Genomic DNA, 21,924 nt, shown 5'->3' with positions numbered 1-21,924 from the left:
CAGCCGCTCTATAAAAACCTGCAGCAACAAAAACAACTTGCACTTATATAGTGCCATCCACGCAGGGTAGCATCTCAGAGGGCTTCAGATGCAAGCCAAAGCCCTAACGGGTAGGGTGATCCACCGAGACAAGCAGCAGGAAAGCTTGCCAGATAGCGATATCAACAGCAGCTATTTGGGTTTAGCTTGGTTAGACTCCAGCAGTTACCCCAACCTACACGCCAGGGTCCCCAAGCTTTGGCTCTTGCCAACCTGCACCTACGACTTTCCGGAATTAAGTAAGCAGGATGCTGACTGTCAGCAAAAGGGTTCTGAGGTTCACAATAAAGGACTTTTTGAACCAAATCCAAACCTTGTTTTGTCGTTTGGGATCTCCAGGACTAGAGAGGAAACGATATGAAAGCTTTCTTAACTCTTTGCAGAAAGCAAGAAGTTTTTATTACAGTTAAGTACATTTGGTTAATTTGTATTCCCACAGCACAACGTTTGCTTAACATGGAAACAAATTCAAGACTCAAAAGGCTACAGAGAAGTTTGTGTCAACATTCTGTATTTAACTGCATGCTGTTCTTCTGAAAACATTTCAAAATAGTTTTGAAACTTATTTCCCCAAATTTGTCAGGTGGCTTATTATTTAAACACAAAACACAAGTTATTATAACATTGAGGTTAAGTTTGTAAATAGTAAAATTACACTCAACAATAACGCCTATTGTTTGATACTCTTAAGTATCCACGACATGAGCCAGATTATGGAGTCCTGTAGCACAGTGATTAGAGCACTGGCCTTGCAAGCGAGACATCTGGGTTTGATTCCCAGCCGGGCAAAACGTCGGGCAAGTTCCTTACTCCAAACGTCTCTATTTACCAAGCAGTAAGTTGGAGCCCGGTTGTTAGTCAATCGGCGGATCGCTTTTTGGGGACAAATTCCTTAAAAAAAATAATAATAAATTGGTCACTCAATCCGGGGCTGTGCGCAATTGGCTGCTGTGTTTCGCCTACAAAATATAAATCAGCCTCCTCATCGTCACTAACCTGGGAGCTTCCGTCATCTATATTTTGTTCGGAATGTTTAGTTATTATTTCATCTTTGATCACAGGTTGATGAAACATCCTCAGTTCTTGCCGGTAGGTACTGCGGCTGAGAGAAGATTGGAAGTGGGGGACAGCGGGAAGATGTCTGGTGGATTTTATTTTGGGCGGGGGGGGGGGGAGGGGGGTTGCGGAAAGAGCATAATAATAATAAATAATAATTCTTGCGTTTGGTATAACATCTTTCACATTGTGAGGAAAGCCCGAAACGCTTCACGGGATTTACCGTGCAGTGTAGTGACTGTGCATCTGTTGACGAACGCGGCTCTCCAATTGCACACAACAGCGTCCCACAAACAGCCATGAAACAAATGACTGACATGAGCCATAAATTTGGACTTGGAATGAAATGAAATGTTGCAACAGTGGCTATGGAAGTCACGTCCCATTGCACAATTAGACAAATAGCCTTTGTACACAAGAATGGTGGGAGAACAGGGCAATGAGATTAAGAGTTTTGGCTCCAGCACGGGAACAAGCACCAGCACCGGCTCGATCAGCACATTGTTTCAACAGTACTTCCTCTGTGTTGAGAGAAGGAGAATCTTTATAGCTGATGTATTGTTGGAAAGTCATGGATACCGTCACAGGCTGTTAGTGTTATTTTCACAATTCCCATTATTAATGGGATTAATTACAGGTCATATCTTTCAGGTGGAAGCAGGGTAGACGGTGTGACTGAACCTTCCTTTTAACACATTATCTATCCTCTCTCTATTTTCCTTGTAAACACTGCGTACATTGTGCCTCACAAAATCAAATCTTCCCATTTCCGATTTTAACTGTAACCTTAGCAGCATCTTTATTTACTTAAAAAGATTTGACGTCTCCTGTACTGTGCTGCTCGTTAATCATTCCCACCATGGGTTGCCAAACCTTCACATACTGCTCTCTGCAACTCCTTTCCACTATCTCTTTACCTTGCTCCTTCTCCCCTAGCTTCAAAACCTGATTTAAAACCTCCTTGGACATTTACTTTCATCAACACCCTTAAGTTATTTATTGGAAGGAGGGGGAAAATCAAGTTACTTAAAAAGAAATTGCAACTAATTGGATATGTGGATCGGTACTTAAAAAAGAAAAATCTGCAGGTCTATGGGAAAAGAACGGAGGAATAGGACTAGTTGGTAGCTCTTTCAAAGAGCCGCACAGGCATGATGGGTTGAATGGCCTCCTTCTGTGCTGTAAGATTCTTTGATCATTTGAGGAAATGCAGTAAAGTGTCCCTTTCCTTCTCTTTTCCCCTCCTCACTGTAGAACCAAGTGCGACGTGAGATACATTGTGCCATGCATTCCATGCCATGGATAAGCATTCCAACCGTCGCACTGTTTTTTGCTGAGGTCCGCGGATACAGCAAGCTCTACGACCATATTGAGGATTCTCCTTTTGGTGAGTTTGGTGATTAAGTGCTCCGAGATGCTGCCCCGTGTGAAGAGCACTGAATGAAGTTGTTGTTGTTTTCAGTTGCAAAATGTAACTTATCAAAATGTAAGTTCTTTTTCGCTGGCTGAGCGCTGCACCCAGCAGACATCCAAAAACCTGTGCAACTGTCAACCCAGGCTGTTTATCCTGCCCTGGTTTCATCCAAATCTTCTGTCTTGTCTTCTGTCAGGCTGGTTTGGGGTGATTTTAAGCATGGTCTCCTTCCTCTTCTTTACCGACATGTGCATCTACTGGATCCATCGATTCCTTCACCACAAACTCATCTACAAGGTAAGAAGTGCATCGCTTTAAACAGCTGTGTATTTATGGAGTGTAGCTGGGAAAGGCTCTGGATTGATTTTATAAGTTGTCAGAGTTTATTTTGTAAAAGTGCTGTTCCTTATATAAATAACTATAATAATAATAATCCTTGCATTTCATATGGCGCCTTATCACATTTTAGACGTCTCAAAGCGCTTCACAGAGTATACTGTAAAGTGAATTCACTGTATATTTTGTTGGTGAAACACAGTACCCAATTGCGCACAGCAGTGTCCCACAAACAATCATGCATTGAGTGACCAAATTATTATTATTGATTTGTTTTTGAAGGGATTATTACCCCCGGAAAAGCAATCCGTCAATCGACTAACAAACGGGTTCCTAGTTACCACTAGGTGAACAGAGGCATGTGGTGTTAGGAAACTTACCTTAATAATAATAATAATCCTTGCATTTGATATAGCGCTTTTCACGTCGGGAGGACGTCCCAAAGCGCTTCACAGAACACACTGTAAAGTGAATTGACTGTATATTTGTGGGCGAACGCGGCAGCCAATTGCGCACAGCAATGTCCCACAAACAGTCGTAGATTGAAAATGACCAATTTAATTATTGTTTTTTTTTTTTTGGAGGGATTATTATTAGGCATGTGGAGTAAGGAAACTTGCCCAAGGTTTCGCCCTGCCTGGAATTGAACTCAGGTCTCACACTTGCAAAGCGAGTGCTCTAACCACTGAGCTACAGGACTCCACCTTTGCCCTGCCTGAGAATCAAACCCAGGTTCTCTCACTTGCGAGGCGAATGCTCTAACCACTGAGCTACAGGACTCCATAGCTCCATAGCTCTAAACACATGACTCTAGACACAATACATGTGATGAGAAGGCTCAGACTATTTGTCATCAATGAAACCTTCCCACCAAGTGGTCACAGATTTTGGTCCCAGGGAGGAAAGCTTTTTGCCAAAGGCCTTTTCTTGATTGAGTTGCTAGATACATTGAGTACTGAGTATCCACAGTGAAGAGTTCTGGAACATGTCAATTGCCCTGGTGAGCTACGATCTAGTGGACTATTGATAGAGCAGCTTTTGGGTCAGAGGAACCATCTCTTATTTAAGTGGTGGTTGAGATATCTCATGTCTTGTTTAGTTGAGTTCTGATTCACGCTGTTTTGAATGCATCTGCATCAGTCTGGGTATACTCTGAGATACTAGAAGTGAGCAGGAGAAAAGCTTGCAAAAAAGGAGAGAAGTAAGATGAGAAGCTAAGGAAGGATTTGTTCTTGAGAGAAACAGCCAAGTTTCATTTATCATCATCAGGTTTCATCAGTTTGATCCCTCCTGCTTTTGTTCATATATTACCTTAATTTCCTGTGCACTTTGGATATTGTAGTATGAGCCTGAAGCAGAGCAGGTTGTGGATGTTGTTGCAAAATAACAACAGAGTTGTCTCTCTTGGTGGGGTCTGGGCCCTGCACGTTGTGTAGCCAGGAGGGCTGGTGAACACCCTCCATCAAACCTCCATCTTAGGCATCTCCATGACAGTGACCCCACATGCCGTTATTTTTCTCTCCCAGACTTCCAACTTTGATGTTATCCTGTATTTTCCCCCCCCATCACAGCGGGATCATGTGCCAAAAATTCTCATAGTCTTGACCTAAGGCCGGTGACAAGAAGATAAGGTCACAATGAATTTGGGGTTACAGGAATTTTAATACTTAATTCAAGCGCTCTGGGACACTGCCCTGCGTGAGGGGTGCTATAAAAATGTAAGTTATTTGTTTTATGTGCTAGTTGGTAATTCTTTCAAAGAGCCGCCACAGGCAAGATGGGCCGAATGGCTTCCCTCTGTGCTGTAAGATTTATGATTCTATGAATTGATCATTGGGCTAGCCAATTCAGATTTTCCGGGAGACCCAGGAAACTTATAGTGATTTGTGTTTTAAAAAAAGTAGTTCAAGTAGCTTCAGAAATGTACTTGTCCTTTGGTCCCATTTGACGATTGAGTTTTAGGTGATTGCCAATTGTTTTTTGTATTGTCTATAGTATTTCCACAAGCCCCATCATGTTTGGAAGATCGCTAGCCCATTTGCGAGTCATGCTTTTCATCCAGTGGACGGCTTTCTGCAGAGCATCCCGTACCACATCTACCCGTTCCTCTTCCCACTGCACAAAGTGGTCTACCTGGGCCTCTATATCTTAGTCAATATTTGGACCATCTCCATCCATGATGGAGACTACCGAGTCCCAAAGCTATTCGAAGATTCCATCAATGGCTCAGCCCACCACACCGATCACCACCTATTCTTTGACTACAATTACGGGCAGTACTTCACGCTGTGGGACAGAATTGGAGGCTCCTACAAGTACCCTTCATCGTTCGAGGGCAAGGGCCCACATGACTACCTCAGGAAGATGGAAGCAGAAGCCAAACTGAGGAACGGCTCTCCCAGCAGTGGCCGCCCTGGTGACAGCACATCCAACGGAAAAGCTTCCAAAGAAGAATGAATCCAAGGGATTTCTGATCATTCCCTTTCGTTGATTCCAAAGAGGGGTCTTTTACCCGCTGAACAAAACGCTGTAACAATACATAATCCAGGCAAACCACTGCTGTCTGCATTCTTATATTTAATAATTCAATGATATCTAATCAATACAAGCAGCAGCAGCAAATTACCACTCCCCTGAGAGGTTGGGGAGCCTAAGTTCACCCAGCTCTCTGCAGATCTGTTGAAAGGGCAATTTTCGGCAAAGAATTTGCAGATGCACAATCACATGCAGATTCATTGCAGAAGATCTGCAAGAGCCCCAAGCGTCAGGGACTCGGCATGTTACAAAGTCAACAACTTTATTCTTGCTGTGGACTTGAATCGTATTCTCAGTACTCTTGATTAAAGCATGTAACCGTGGATGGTGTGTCAGATTAGGAATTGCGTTAGTTGGAGGGGAATGGTTGTTGTGGTTTTGACAAATTCAAACAGCACTTTTTAATGGATGCATTTTCTGTGCCATAGGATTGTCAAAAGGTAGTGCTTTGTGTTTTAAGAACGTTTTAAAAATAACGAATGCAATACTGGTATGCTGAGTAGTAATCAATATGTCTAATGAGCAGAATATTTTTGATTGTCTATTTTATCAGTGTCCAAGCCGCCTTCTTTATTTGTACCTTAGGTTGTCCTGTTTACATCCTCATGACATGAAAAATGCTTCAAAAAAGTAATCTTTTGTTGTTGTTCTATCAATGTTCGCTGCCTTTAATACCATGCATAAATGTGTTTTTCTTAGAACATTGCTGCTAATGTGCAAGATTATGAGTGGGGGAGTTGTGGAGAGAGAGACACACACACACAAAATGATCCTCTTGCCTCAATGAATCTAGTGACTTGTGATTGCACAATGCATGAGTAAAATATAGTGAAGGACACTGGGTCACAGACTGGGGCTGAACAGTGGGGCTTGGCTTCAAACCAGGTTGTAACTCGAAATGATTCAAAATGCACTGTTTGGATGGTTCTTTTATCCCATGATTGGCGAGCAAGCGAGAACCCACAGCACGGAACCGCTCCCAGTTCTTATCGAACAACAATCACTACAAGAGCCCACTCTCGGTTGGCCAATGAAGGAATTGAAACTGTTATTTCGTAGGGATCCTTCAGTGGCTGGGGTTGAGAGTTTTATTTTTGCCAAACCTGACCTTGTGGTTCATCAGTCTTCCCTTAACTGGCAGCACCACGTTCATCCTAGTTGTGGAGTCCGTGGAGTATAGTGGTTAGCACGCTCGCCTTGCAAGTGAGAGGTCCCGGGTTCGATTCCCGGTCGGGGCAAAATCTTAGACAAGTTTCCTTTACTCCATACGCCTCTGTTAACCTAGCAGTAAATGGGAACCCAGTTGTTAGTCAATTGCCGGGTTGCTTTCTGGGAATAGTAATCCCTCAGCCCCCTCCCCCAAAAATGTGGTCCTTCAATCCACAACTGTTTGTGGGACACTGCTGTGCTCATTGGGTACCGTGTTTTGCCACAAAATATACAGTCAATACACTTTACAATATATTCTGTGAAGCACTTTCAGACATCTCAATGACGTGATAAGGCACTATATCAAATGCAAGGATTATTATTATTAAAAAGCAAATCTTGCAAATCCTAAGGCTATTGATGTGGCAGACAGGACACTGAAATCCTAGATTATACAATTTCATTTTAGCAACTAAGATCCCTTTGGGCCCTGACTGCGGAATTGAATTTAGGGCTTGTCTATGGTACTGTTGATTGGATTGACTACAGATGTGAGCATGATAGAGATCCTACCTTCTATACTGTGCTGCTTTTTAATAAAATGTTTACCTAATGAAAATGTGATGAAATAAAGGGTAAGATTTGGTGTTGACCAGTAACTCAGCTATTTATTCCTGTGTAACACACATTTCTGAAAATATCCTCACATAATGTTTCTCAAATGCGGTTAGTTTATGAAAAGTTTTGAGATGAGGGTGGGAGGAGGAGGGTGAGTGATGTTGAGCACGAGGGGTTGTTTTGCTGCGAGGTAGAGGGCACGTCACCAGAAGCGTGCCTCTTTTGGGCTGAAATCCATTTTCAATGGAGGCAGAAACAAATCTGCATCTGAGGGGCACCCCACAGGGTCTGTCTGACTCTCGCTCAGCTACCTGGAGGCTTCACGATTTCCAAATCCTTTTGTGAATCTTGCAAAACTAGACTCCAGTGTCATTTGGCCTATTCTCAAAAGCGCTCATTCCTCCACCATGTACCCGCTTAGTGACAGACAGACAGATCTTTACAGGGCACAACAGAGCACTTTTTGCAAAACACGGTTGCTCTCAAGTTTTCCTGTAGAGGGAGAAAAGACACACAAACTGAAATTAATTTGCAAGTTGAATGCTGAACTTGCCCAATATTGTACAGCGAAGCTTTGCTGGGAAATAACATTTTTGAGAGACTGACAAGAGTACTTGTGTTCTTGTGTTGTCTGAGGATTCGAGAGAGCTGTTCCACAGGGGGGGTAAAATGGAAACTACTTCATAAAAATCAACAGTTCTGATATCCTCTTGCATGTTTCCCACATGTTCTTCCGCTGGATGTATTGTTCCCATTATTTTAGGTGGAAACTGATCTTAATCTGCAAAGTGCCTCTTCACCTTATCAAGGGTTCTGTCAGAGCGGGCGAGTGGGACTGGTAGGTAACTCTTTCAAAGAGCCGGCATAGGCACGATCGGCCGAATGGCCTCCTTCTGTGCGGTAAGATTCTATGATCCTATGATTATTTTGTGCAATGGTTTCTTAGATGCAAATGGCACAACAGGCTGACACACTAGCCATGTAACAACAGCTCTCTCCTCCTCCACCATCACTCATGTGAATGACAAATTTACCTGGAGGATTGCTGGTCAGGACCCCCGAGAGAATGGCTTTGCGAATGCAATCATTAATCTTTAATGTCCACCAGAGGATAGACAGACAGACCTTGGATTCCCGCCGTCATCTGGACAGGGAGTGTCGGCCTGGATTGTGAGCTCAAGTCTTGACATGTGGCTAGACCTCTTCCACCCCACCCCCCACTGTGTACCCTCCCAACAACCCTCTAACGCAGTAGCGGGAGCGCTTGGCCTGAGCCAAGAAGGACACCAAGCTGACAGCGATATAAAACATTGCCTCGCGTAGGAATTCAACTTAAGCAAACAGACGGGAGGAACAGAAGGAAAAAAAGGACGGCGGTGAATTCATTTTTGTTTTTGTTTTTTCAAGATCAATGCGCTGTGTGAGCTTCCGAATGAAAATCTAAAACCTGTCGTTACATGCACAGTACAACCGGGCGGGCATCCCAGTTGCAGATCAGTGCACACAAAATGGCTGCCGTCAGTGAACGGGTGGCACAGCTCTCAAAACCCTTCCCCGCTGCCTGCCTGCAGAGAATGAGAGCAGTCTGTTGACGCACCTGCCAATCATTTGCCACAGCTGCAAATTGTACCGGTGTTTCAGGCTGTGTCCTCGGTGCTGTCTGCTAATTAACCCTGAGTGCACCATTTGCTTTTTTTTGTGAATCGAGCGTGAGACTTTTTTTAGGAAACCTTTTTTAAAAACCGCACGTGGTCTGAAAGAGAAAGGAGGTTTTCCTCGTGCGCTCGCTGTTTGAACTCTAGCCAAAGACCAAATGTCGGCTCAGTGCAGCACTCTCGCTCTCTGGTTAGGAGGTTGTGGGCCAGGCTGGAGGTGCGCCTACCATCGGCGGTCAAGCCTTCAGCCTTTTTGCCCCCACCCTTTGAAATTGCATCCTACAGACCCTTCGCCTCACCCCCTCCCTTGCCTCCTTCACGGCAAGTCTCAAGATCCTCCTCTTCGACCGCGCCTTCAATCACCCTCCAACCCCTAACCTCCTTGCTCTCCACCTCTCCTGATTACAAGCCTCAGCTTGGGTGCAAATTCCTGACTGTCCAGCGCCTTGGGATGTTCTCCTAATGTAATTTGTTGCTGTTATATCGAATGCTGGGATTATTATAATGATGATGATGCCACCGAAACATAGTCCAGGATACAGTGCATAGTTTGGGACACGGCACGTCAAGCCAGGATGGTGAAAGGTGAATTAGATGCACCGTGGTCTTCTTTCGCCAGCAAATGCTTATGTTCTTATATCCCACACAGAGCCACGAGGGGGCTTTAATGGAAGATTTGTTACCTCTTGATTTGCACTGCCTGACTTTACCCATTGAGGCCACGAGATGTGGCTGTTTTCCCATAATCAGGACGTTGGCTCTGTAAATATTTGCTCATTGCTGGAGGGCCAGGCAAGCAGCCTTAGGTGGCCTCTTGCTCACAGACATTTTTTAAAAATTGAACTGTGCAGCAAAAAAAATCCTAGCGCACAGACACACACTGAGGTATTTCTCGGTATCAAAACCATCGAATAAAACCCAACTTCACTGCGGCTTGGCACTGTGGTGCTGTGATCGTGCGTGTGTACGTTTTAAACAACCCTTTGTTTCACATCTGGGAGTCTTAGCTCTCAGCTCTAAGGCTTTCTAATAACGGTGGCTATATATTCTGATTTATTAACGCTTTAAGGGAGCGTGTTTCAAAGAAATGTCGGAGCGAGGTGGGGACGGGTGGGGGCTGGTGTGGGCGGGGGTAATCCCAATAAGCTTTTGGGGAGATGCGATGCCAAGGCAGAAAGCCCTGCTGGTTTGCAGAGCACTCTGACCTATCGATTATCCCACATATGTACCTTTCTACAAAGGGGAGATACACACGGCTAGCTAACACACAGCCCTGTCTGGGTCTCAGCTCCTTCTCCTCGCTCCCTTTGGGTCCTGCAAGATTTTAGAGAGTTGCCTTTGTAAGAGGATTGAACTCTGCAACCTTTCACCTGGGACCTCTGCGCCTGGTTTAGCCACAGGCTTTTTTTTCTGTCTCTCACTCTCTAAATGCCTCCCCCCTCCCCACCTTCCTTTCTCTCTCTCTCTCTCCCTCTCCTTCCCTCCCTCCTTCTCCGCCTGCTTTAATAAAACACAAAATTGGCTCCTTTCAAATAGAACCCAACAGCACTGTAATGAAGAATCAAGTAATCTGCTCAAACCCAGCGCCTCACCATGCAACGAAACCCATTTGAGATATTCATCTCGAATGCGAGCAGCGAGACAGTTATTTATACTGCACGCCAAACCAGCACAGAGGGAACCATTATTTCTGTCTGACACTAAGTTGGGTCTGTGCCAATACCGTTGCTGGGCAAAAGTGGGACTGACTGAGCTTGTAAAACAGATTGCAGGGGAAGGGGGGATGGGGGGGGGAGAACACAAGTGGAGTAGATTAATCCTAGCTCAGCGTTATTTTCGTTTAAAGCCGCACCATCTATATTTTGTCTTAAAACTAAAGGCGATTTGACCTCTCAAGCTCTCAGCATTCCCACGACTTTCATTTTTATTCCTGGTTTGCTTCCCCAGGTGCGGTTTTATTCAAATCACAAGGTCCAGACTGACAAATTAAGTGTTTTATTTTGTCATAATACTAAGTTGCTGCATCTTAATAAGAAGAAAAAATAATAATCCTTGCATCTGATATAGCGCCTTGTCATGTCGTTGAGATGTCTCAAAGGGGTTCACAGGATATTTTGTGGGCGAAATGCAACAGCCAATTGTGACAGCAGTGTCCCACAAACAGTCGTGGATTGAGTTCCCTTATTGAAGGGAACCAGGTAAAAATCTAAAAGGAGTCAACTACATGGGTATAAGAAAAGGGAAGATAAGTGGGACTGAAAGGATAGCTCTTAAAAGAGTCAGCGCAAACACGATGGGCCGAATGGTTTTCTTCTGTGCTGTAAATCTTTATGGTTCTACTCCAGTCCCAATTCTTTAGTAATTATTTATTTCCGAATGTTCTTTCTCGCTCTTCAAAATAGTTATCCAGTTCCTTTTGCAACTGATATAGCGCATTCACAGAATATAGTGTAAAGCAAATTGATTGTGTATTTTGTGGCCGAAACGCAACAGCCAATTGCATACCGCAGTGTCCCCACAAACAGTCGTGGATTGAGTTACCAAATTATTCTTATTTTTTTGAAGGGATTATTACCCCCGGAAAGGTGATCCGCCAATCGATTAACAACCAGGTTCCTTGTGACAATAGCGTTCAATACATTCTGGAGTTTTTTTCCCGTTTGAACTGTGCAAGTCGATGCAGTTTTAGATTTTTATGTTCTGTTTTCACTTCATTTCTCCTGAGCAAAGCTCCGTTCGGTCTGGTCAAGATTCAAACCACATCAATATGACTCAGTTGGCTCTCGCTTGGTGCACGAGGGTCTGAATTAGCTCCGCTCAACAGACTCGGTAACCACAACAAACCTTAAAGGCTGTTTTTGTAACGTTATTTAATGTTCTCATTGGCCTTGTCGCTCTCTTGCTGAGCGAATGGAAGATGCGTCTGCAGAAATCCACTCAGCGTTTACCCTACCTTGTCCCTATTTATATAAAATCATACGCCTGATAATAATCCCTTAAGAAAAAAATAAATAAATTGGTCGCTTCAATCCACGAGTGTTTGTGGGACGCTGCTGTGCGCAATTGGCTGCCGCGTTTGCCCACAAATATACAGTCAATTCACTTTACAGTGTGTTCTGTGAAGCGCTTTGGAACGTCCTCTCCACGTGAAAAGCGCTATATCAAATGCAAGGATTATTATTATTACATATCCAATCCCGTATGAAAGTTAGTATTGAATCTGTTTCCACCACCCTTTCAGGCAGTTTTTTTCCACTTCAATTCCTGTTCCTCCCCGGAGGCAGTGGCCGATGGCGGGTGGGGTCACGTTTGGGGTCTGTCTGAGCCAAGACAGCGACCCCCAAAACGAACACAAAGGCTGCAATCGTCACTCCCAGTTTGCGCCATGCCACACTTTATTCTCTGTTGACACAGTCAGTGATGTATCTATCAGACCTTTATGACTTCCTGAAGCTATGCGCGCCTCCTCCCATTTCCCCTGTTCTGCTACCCTCAGGCCTGCTTCATGCCCCCACCTCCGGAATCCCCCAACATTGGCAAATGAGCTTGCAGCCAATTTATTTGTCTCCCTCCCCCACCTGAGCTCTGGCATTAGGATGGCTATGCTTATTGTCCCTGGAGGAGGGTGAGAACAAACAGATAGGGTTCCCAACCCTGTCCGCTATCCAGAGCCCCTTCCCTCTCCCCACACCCCCTCCCCCGCGCGTCCCCCACCGGTTAGGGGCTGAATGTTCTCCACCTGTTCCTATCAGGCTTGGGATCTCTTCAAATAGCCTCTCGAGGCTCACACATGAATAGATGGATGGCCCTGGATTTGTAACGCCTTTCACCTCCTTTTGGGAACACTGTGACCTGTAACTCGGCTCCAATTATTGATTATAATAATTTGGTCACTCGTTCCACGACTGCCGTCGGCAATTGGCCGCCGCGTTTCGCTCACCAAATACCCAGTCAGTTAACTGTACAGTGTATTCTGCGAAGCCCTTTTGAGTCGTATCAACGACGTGATATCAACTGCAAGGATTTATTATTATTATTATTATTATATATTATTATTGTATAATTATTCTCCCGCGCAGGTCATGTTGTTAACCATATGGTTCGGTTCTCCCGTCCGCGCTGGAGCCTCTGGCGATCTGGGACTCCACCTTGCGTGAGTGGTGGGGGGGGGCGATAATAATTCAAGTTGTTGTTGTTGTTGTTGTTGGGGTGTGACCTTTGCCCCCCTCCCCCACATGGACTGCCCCTTTAAATCCACCAGTGCGTGACGTGCATTGGAAATTTCCATCGCTGTGCACTGATGTGATGTGACGTGAGCGTCAGGCTACAGCTGGCAGCCAATCAGCGCAGAGCAGGTGACCTGGCGGAACGCGGTTCTGACCAATCACAGCGCAGCGTGCCAGCCCCCGCCCCCCCCTCCCTTCGCCGGCTCGGATTGGCTGTTTGGCAACAGGCCCGCCCTAATCTTCGCGTCACGCGGAATCCGCGCTCGTGATTGGGTGCGGGGCGGGAGAGCGCGAAGGGGATTGGCGGGGTGGCGGGTGATTGGCAGTTGGGCTGAGGGCCCGCGGCGTCGGTGGCGGTTGGGAGGAGGTGTCCGTCCCCTTAGTAACCGGCGCGGCGGCGCTTCCTCGCGGGAGGGAGGGAGGGAGAGAGAGAGAGAGGCGACGCGAGGGGAGTCGTTAGGAGCTGAGGCGCCTCCGGGAGGTGAGCTCTGAGGAGGCCCAGAGCGCGGGGCCGTCAGGTGTAGTGACTGTCTGTCTGTCAGGTGTAGAGAGTGTCTGGTAGTCTGTCGGTCGGTCAGGTGTAGTGACTGTGTGCTGTCTGTCAGGTGTAGTGACTGTCTGGCAGTCAGGTATAGTGACTGACTGTCTGTCTGTTTGCTGTCTGGCAGTCAGGTGTAGTGACTGTCTGTCAGTCTGTCAGGTGTAGTGATTGTTTGTCTGTCAGTCAGATGTAGTGACTGTCTGTCTATCTGTCTGTCTGTCGGGTGTAGTGACTGTCTGTCAGTCAGTCAGGTGTTGTGACTGGCTCTGTTAGTCTGTCAGGTCTAGTGACTGCCTGTCAGTTTGATATAGTGACTGTCAGATATAGTGACTGTCAGTCAGTCAGGTGTACTGACTGTTTATCTGTCTATCTGTCCGGTGTAGAGACTGTCTGTCAGTCAGATGTAGTGACTGTCTGTCGAGCGTAGTGATTGTCTGTGTGTCAGGTGTAGTGACTGTGTATGTTAAGCGCTCCGAGTTGCAACCACCTGTGAAGGGTACTATATAAATGCAAGTTGTGGTGACTATTAGGGGTTCCCACGGAGTGCTACTGTCAGGTCCATAATAATAACAATCCTTCCTTTGATACAACGCCTTTCACGTCAGCAGGACGTCTAGAAGCGCTTCACTGGGTACACTGTGAAGTGTAGTAACTGTTACGTGGGCAAATGCATCAGGCAATCAAAACAACAACAACAAGATTCCATTTATAGAGCGCCTTTCACGTCGGGAGGACGTCCCAAGGCGCCCAAACTTGCATCAACTTGCTTGTGTCAGGATGAGATGGGGAGTCCGGTCCAGTCTGGAAGAGATGAAAGTTCCATTGTAAATACCAGGGGAATGACAACAACTTTTACATACACCCTTCATGCGCGTCTCATCTCAGGCAATTAACAGTGGCGGAGCCTGACGCCTACCTGGGGAGAGGGCGGGGGTGACTGGAGGCACGGACCAAGAGAAAGGTCTCCGGATATGATCTGAAGACGGGGACGGAGGAGACACGATGGAGGATTGTTATGAGGATGGATGGAGAATTTCATAATTTCGCGGCAGAGTGGCTGAATACGCGGCCGACGATAGTGGAGCTGAGGGCATGAGGGACGTGCAGGAGGCCAGAGTCAGCTGAGGGTAGGCGTTGGGTAGTGAGTGGAATGGGGTGCGAGTAGGTATGGAGGTACCAGGACATGCAGTGGCTTGTAATTCGGTGGTTACGAAAGGGATAAGGTTTGCTTTTGCTTTGCAATGTTACGTGAGCTGTTCCATTAGATCACTGTTGCGTAGTCACACGCAGCTACCTGCTGTTAATGTCTATTTGAACAGATCAAGCTCAGTGCAAAAGAGAGGCCACAAGTGGGTGACTAAATTAATGTGTTTGATGGCGGCTTAATACACAAATCTGAACTGCCGCTTTACCTTCTTCTGTTATAACAGGGTATGAGATGGATATCGTACTGAATTATGCCGACCACTATGTCTTCACCCCATTCGTGTACCCCACCTCCTGGCCAGAGGATGGTGCCTTGCGCCAGATAATCAGCCTCCTCATCGTCACTAACCTGGGAGCTTCCGTCATCTATATTTTGTTCGGAATGTTTAGTTATTATTTCATCTTTGATCACAGGTTGATGAAACATCCTCAGTTCTTGCCGGTAGGTACTGCGGCTGAGAGAAGATTGGAAGTGGGGGACAGCGGGAAGATGTCTGGTGGATTTTATTTTGGGCGGGGGGGGGGGGGAGGGGGGTTGCGGAAAGAGCATAATAATAATAAATAATAATTCTTGCGTTTGGTATAACATCTTTCACATTGTGAGGAAAGCCCGAAACGCTTCACGGGATTTACCGTGCAGTGTAGTGACTGTGCATCTGTTGACGAACGCGGCTCTCCAATTGCACACAACAGCGTCCCACAAACAGCCATGAAACAAATGACTGACATGAGCCATAAATTTGGACTTGGAATGAAATGAAATGTTGCAACAGTGGCTATGGAAGTCACGTCCCATTGCACAATTAGACAAATAGCCTTTGTACACAAGAATGGTGGGAGAACAGGGCAATGAGATTAAGAGTTTTGGCTCCAGCACGAGGAACAAGCACCAGCACCGGCTCGATCAGCACATTGTTTCAACAGTACTTCCTCTGTGTTGAGAGAAGGAGAATCTTTATAGCTGATGTATTGTTGGAAAGTCATGGATACCGTCACAGGCTGTTAGTGTTATTTTCACAATTCCCATTATTAATGGGATTAATTACAGGTCATATCTTTCAGGTGGAAGCAGGGTAGACGGTGTGACTGAACCTTCCTTTTAACACATTATCTATCCTCTCTCTATTTTCCTTGTAAACACTGCGTACATTGTGCCTCACAAAATCAAATCTTCCCATTTCCGATTTTAACTGTAACCTTAGCAGCATCTTTATTTACTTAAAAAGATTTGACGTCTCCTGTCCTGTGCTGCTCGTTAATCATTCCCACCATGGGTTGCCAAACCTTCACATACTGCTCTCTGCAACTCCTTTCCACTATCTCTTTACCTTGCTCCTTCTCCCCCTAGCTTCAAAACCTGATTTAAAACCCTCCTTGGACATTTACTTTCATCAACACCCTTAAGTTATTTATTGGAAGGAGGGGGAAAATCAAGTTACTTAAAAAGAAATTGCAACTAATTGGATATGTGGATCGGTACTTAAAAAAGAAAAATCTGCAGGTCTATGGGAAAAGAACGGAGGAATAGGACTAGTTGGTAGCTCTTTCAAAGAGCCGCACAGGCATGATGGGTTGAATGGCCTCCTTCTGTGCTGTAAGATTCTTTGATCATTTGAGGAAATGCAGTAAAGTGTCCCTTTCCTTCTCTTTTCCCCTCCTCACTGTAGAACCAAGTGCGACGTGAGATACATTGTGCCATGCATTCCATGCCATGGATAAGCATTCCAACCGTCGCACTGTTTTTTGCTGAGGTCCGCGGATACAGCAAGCTCTACGACCATATTGAGGATTCTCCTTTTGGTGAGTTTGGTGATTAAGTGCTCCGAGATGCTGCCCCGTGTGAAGAGCACTGAATGAAGTTGTTGTTGTTTTCAGTTGCAAAATGTAACTTATCAAAATGTAAGTTCTTTTTCGCTGGCTGAGCGCTGCACCCAGCAGACATCCAAAAACCTGTGCAACTGTCAACCCAGGCTGTTTATCCTGCCCTGGTTTCATCCAAATCTTCTGTCTTGTCTTCTGTCAGGCTGGTTTGGGGTGATTTTAAGCATGGTCTCCTTCCTCTTCTTTACCGACATGTGCATCTACTGGATCCATCGATTCCTTCACCACAAACTCATCTACAAGGTAAGAAGTGCATCGCTTTAAACAGCTGTGTATTTATGGAGTGTAGCTGGGAAAGGCTCTGGATTGATTTTATAAGTTGTCAGAGTTTATTTTGTAAAAGTGCTGTTCCTTATATAAATAACTATAATAATAATAATCCTTGCATTTCATATGGCGCCTTATCACATTTTAGACGTCTCAAAGCGCTTCACAGAGTATACTGTAAAGTGAATTCACTGTATATTTTGTTGGTGAAACACAGTACCCAATTGCGCACAGCAGTGTCCCACAAACAATCATGCATTGAGTGACCAAATTATTATTATTGATTTGTTTTTGAAGGGATTATTACCCCCGGAAAAGCAATCCGTTAATCGACTAACAAACGGGTTCCTAGTTACCACTAGGTGAACAGAGGCATGTGGTGTTAGGAAACTTACCTTTGCCCTGCCTGAGAATCAAACCCAGGTTCTCTCACTTGCGAGGCGAATGCTCTAACCACTGAGCTACAGGACTCCATAGCTCCATAGCTCTAAACACATGACTCTAGACACAATACATGTGATGAGAAGGCTCAGACTATTTGTCATCAATGAAACCTTCCCACCAAGTGGTCACAGATTTTGGTCCCAGGGAGGAAAGCTTTTTGCCAAAGCCTTTTCTTGATTGAGTTGCTAGATACACTGAGTACTGAGTATCCACAGTGAAGAGTTCTGGAACATGTCTGAGTGCCCTGGTGAGCTACGATCTAGTGGACTATTGATAGAGCAGCTTTTGGGTCAGAGGAACCATCTCTTATTGAAGTGGTGGTTGAGATATCTCATGTCTTGTTTAGTTGAGTTCTGATTCACGCTGTTTTGAATGCATCTGCATCAGTCTGGGTATACTCTGAGATACTAGAAGTGAGCAGGAGAAAAGCTTGCAAAAAAGGAGAGAAGTAAGATGAGAAACTAAGGAAGGATTTGTTCTTGAGAGAAACAGCCAAGTTTCATTTATCATCATTAGGTTTCATCAGTTTGATCCCTCCTGCTTTTGTTCATATATTACCTTAATTTCCTGTGCACTTTGGATATTGTAGTATGAGCCTGAAGCAGACCAGGTTGTGGATGTTGTTGCAAAATAACAACAGAGTTGTCTCTCTTGGTGGGGTCTGGGCCCTGCACGTTGTGTAGCCAGGAGGGCTGGTGAACACCCTCCATCAAACCTCCATCTTAGGCATCTCCATGACATGCCGTTATTTTTCTCTCCCAGACTTCCAACTTTGATGTTATCCTGTATTTTCCCCCCCCACCACAGCGGGATCATGTGCCAAAAATTCTCATAGTCTTGACCTAAGGCCGGTGACAAGAAGATAAGGTCACAATGAATTTGGGGTTACAGGAATTTTAATGCTTAATTCAAGCGCTCTGGGACACTGCCCTGCGTGAGGGGTGCTATAAAAATGCAAGTTGTTGTTATTCGTTTTATGTGCTAGTTGGTAATTCTTTCAAAGAGCCGCCACAGGCAAGATGGGCCGAATGGCTTCCCTCTGTGCTGTAAGATTTATGATTCTATGAATTGATCATTGGGCTAGCCAATTCAGATTTTCCGGGAGACCCAGGAAACTTATAGTGATTTGTGTTTTAAAAAAAGTAGTTCAAGTAGCTTCAGAAATGTACTTGTCCTTTGGTCCCATTTGACGATTGAGTTTTAGGTGATTGCCAATTGTTTTTTGTATTGTCTATAGTATTTCCACAAGCCCCATCATGTTTGGAAGATCGCTAGCCCATTTGCGAGTCATGCTTTTCATCCAGTGGACGGCTTTCTGCAGAGCATCCCGTACCACATCTACCCGTTCCTCTTCCCACTGCACAAAGTGGTCTACCTGGGCCTCTATATCTTAGTCAATATTTGGACCATCTCCATCCATGATGGAGACTACCGAGTCCCAAAGCTATTCGAAGATTCCATCAATGGCTCAGCCCACCACACCGATCACCACCTATTCTTTGACTACAATTACGGGCAGTACTTCACGCTGTGGGACAGAATTGGAGGCTCCTACAAGTACCCTTCATCGTTCGAGGGCAAGGGCCCACATGACTACCTCAGGAAGATGGAAGCAGAAGCCAAACTGAGGAACGGCTCTCCCAGCAGTGGCCGCCCTGGTGACAGCACATCCAACGGAAAAGCTTCCAAAGAAGAATGAATCCAAGGGATTTCTGATCATTCCCTTTCGTTGATTCCAAAGAGGGGTCTTTTACCCGCTGAACAAAACGCTGTAACAATACATAATCCAGGCAAACCACTGCTGTCTGCATTCTTATATTTAATAATTCAATGATATCTAATCAATACAAGCAGCAGCAGCAAATTACCACTCCCCTGAGAGGTTGGGGAGCCTAAGTTCACCCAGCTCTCTGCAGATCTGTTGAAAGGGCAGTTTTCGGCAAAGAATTTGCAGATGCACAATCACATGCAGATTCATTGCAGAAGATCTGCAAGAGCCCCAAGCGTCAGGGACTCGGCATGTTACTAAGTCAACAACTTTATTCTTGCTGTGGGCTTGAATCGTATTCTCAGTACTCTTGATTAAAGCATGTAACCGTGGATGGTGTGTCAGATTAGGAATTGCGTTAGTTGGAGGGGGAATGGTTGTTGTGGTTTTGACAAATTCAAACAGCACTTTTTAATGGATGCATTTTCTGTGCCATAGGATTGTCAAAAGGTAGTGCTTTGTGTTTTAAGAACGTTTTAAAAATAACGAATGCAATACTGGTATGCTGAGTAGTAATCAATATGTCTAATGAGCAGAATATTTTTGATTGTCTATTTTATCAGTGTCCAAGCCGCCTTCTTTATTTGTACCTTAGGTTGTCCTGTTTACATCCTCATGACATGAAAAATGCTTCAAAAAAGTAATCTTTTGTTGTTGTTCTATCAATGTTCGCTGCCTTTAATACCATGCATAAATGTGTTTTTCTTAGAACATTGCTGCTAATGTGCAAGATTATGAGTGGGGGAGTTGTGGAGAGAGAGACACACACACACAAAATGATCCTCTTGCCTCAATGAATCTAGTGACTTGTGATTGCACAATGCATGAGTAAAATATAGTGAAGGACACTGGGTCACAGACTGGGGCTGAACAGTGGGGCTTGGCTTCAAACCAGGTTGTAACTCGAAATGATTCAAAATGCACTGTTTGGATGGTTCTTTTATCCCATGATTGGCGAGCAAGCGAGAACCCACAGCACGGAACCGCTCCCAGTTCTTATCGAACAACAATCACTACAAGAGCCCACTCTCGGTTGGCCAATGAAGGAATTGAAACTGTTATTTCGTAGGGATCCTTCAGTGGCTGGGGTTGAGAGTTTTATTTTTGCCAAACCTGACCTTGTGGTTCATCAGTCTTCCCTTAACTGGCAGCACCACGTTCATCCTAGTTGTGGAGTCCGTGGAGTATAGTGGTTAGCACGCTCGCCTTGCAAGTGAGAGGTCCCGGGTTCGATTCCCGGTCGGGGCAAAATCTTAGACAAGTTTCCTTTACTCCATACGCCTCTGTTAAACTAGCAGTAAATGGGAACCCGGTTGTTATCAATTGCCGGGTTGCTTTCTGGGAATAGTAATCCCTCAGTCCCCTCCCCCAAAAATGTGGTCCTTCAATCCACAACTGTTTGTGGGACACTGCTGTGCTCATTGGGTACCGTGTTTTGCCACAAAATATACAGTCAATACACTTTACAATATATTCTGTGAAGCACTTTCAGACATCTCAATGACGTGATAAGGCACTATATCAAATGCAAGGATTATTATTATTAAAAAGCAAATCTTGCAAATCCTAAGGCTATTGATGTGGCAGACAGGACACTGAAATCCTAGATTATACAATTTCATTTTAGCAACTAAGATCCCCTTTGGGCCCTGACTGCGGAATTGAATTTAGGGCTTGTCTATGGCACTGTTGATTGGATTGACTACAGATGTGAGCATGATAGAGATCCTACCTTCTATACTGTGCTGCTTTTTAATAAAATGTTTACCTAATGAAAATGTGATGAAATAAAGGGTAAGATTTGGTGTTGACCAGTAACTCAGCTATTTATTCCTGTGTAACACACATTTCTGAAAATATCCTCACATAATGTTTCTCAAATGCGGTTAGTTTATGAAAAGTTTTGAGATGAGGGTGGGAGGAGGAGGGTGAGTGATGTTGAGCACGAGGGGTTGTTTTGCTGCGAGGTAGAGGGCACGTCACCAGAAGCGTGCCTCTTTTTGGGCTGAAATCCATTTTCAATGGAGGCAGAAACAAATCTGCATCTGAGGGGCACCCCACAGGGTCTGTCTGACTCTCGCTCAGCTACCTGGAGGCTTCACGATTTCCAAATTCTTTTGTGAATCTTGCAAAACTAGACTCCAGTGTCATTTGGCCTATTCTCAAAAGCGCTCATTCCTCCACCATGTACCCGCTTAGTGACAGACAGACAGATCTTTACAGGGCACAACAGAGCACTTTTTGCAAAACACGGTTGCTCTCAAGTTTTCCTGTAGAGGGAGAAAAGACACACAAACTGAAATTAATTTGCAAGTTGAATGCTGAACTTGCCCAATATTCTACATCGAAGCTTTGCTGGGAAATAACATTTTTGAGAGACTGACAGAGTACTTGTGTTCTTGTGTTGTCTGAGGATTCGAGAGAGCAGTTCCACAGGGGGGGTAAAATGGAAACTACTTCATAAAAATCAACAGTTCTGATATCCTCTTGCATGTTTCCCACATGTTCTTCCGCTGGATGTATTGTTCCCATTATTTTAGGTGGAAACTGATCTTAATCTGCAAAGTGCCTCTTCACCTTATCAAGGGTTCTGTCAGAGCGGGCGAGTGGGACTGGTAGGTAACTCTTTCAAAGAGCCGGCATAGGCACGATCGGCCGAATGGCCTCCTTCTGTGCGGTAAGATTCTATGATCCTATGATTATTTTGTGCAATGGTTTCTTAGATGCAAATGGCACAACAGGCTGACACACTAGCCATGTAACAACAGCTCTCTCCTCCTCCACCATCA

At 45.0% G+C, this 21,924-nt stretch overlaps 2 protein-coding genes across 2 annotated transcripts; both read left to right on the top strand.

Moving 5' to 3' along the window:
• Nucleotides 1-1,005: 1,005 nt before the first annotated feature.
• On the top strand, nt 1,006-7,188 carry LOC121850762 (lathosterol oxidase-like; the record flags this gene model as incomplete). The annotated part of the gene is given in 4 exon segments (XM_042343845.1): nt 1,006-1,128; nt 2,350-2,482; nt 2,706-2,806; nt 4,841-7,188. Coding segments are annotated over 4 exon segments (819 nt in total), but the record flags the coding sequence as incomplete, so codon positions are not given.
• Nucleotides 7,189-13,358: 6,170 nt separating this feature from the next.
• LOC103190397 (lathosterol oxidase) lies at nt 13,359-20,953 on the top strand. The gene is made up of 5 exons (XM_007911158.2): nt 13,359-13,509; nt 15,000-15,217; nt 16,443-16,575; nt 16,799-16,899; nt 18,605-20,953. Exons 2-5 carry the CDS (start codon nt 15,008-15,010, stop codon nt 19,064-19,066), a joined length of 906 nt encoding a protein of 301 aa, XP_007909349.2. The 5' UTR covers nt 13,359-13,509; nt 15,000-15,007; the 3' UTR covers nt 19,067-20,953.
• The last annotated feature ends 971 nt before the right edge of the window (nt 20,954-21,924 follow it).

The sequence above is a fragment of the Callorhinchus milii genome, unplaced genomic scaffold (genome assembly GCF_018977255.1).
Source record: "Callorhinchus milii isolate IMCB2004 unplaced genomic scaffold, IMCB_Cmil_1.0 Scaffold25, whole genome shotgun sequence".
In the NCBI taxonomy this organism is placed as follows: Eukaryota; Metazoa; Chordata; class Chondrichthyes; order Chimaeriformes; family Callorhinchidae; genus Callorhinchus; species Callorhinchus milii.
Note: the sequence above shows the minus strand (reverse complement) of the source record. Positions and strands in the feature narration are given on the sequence as shown.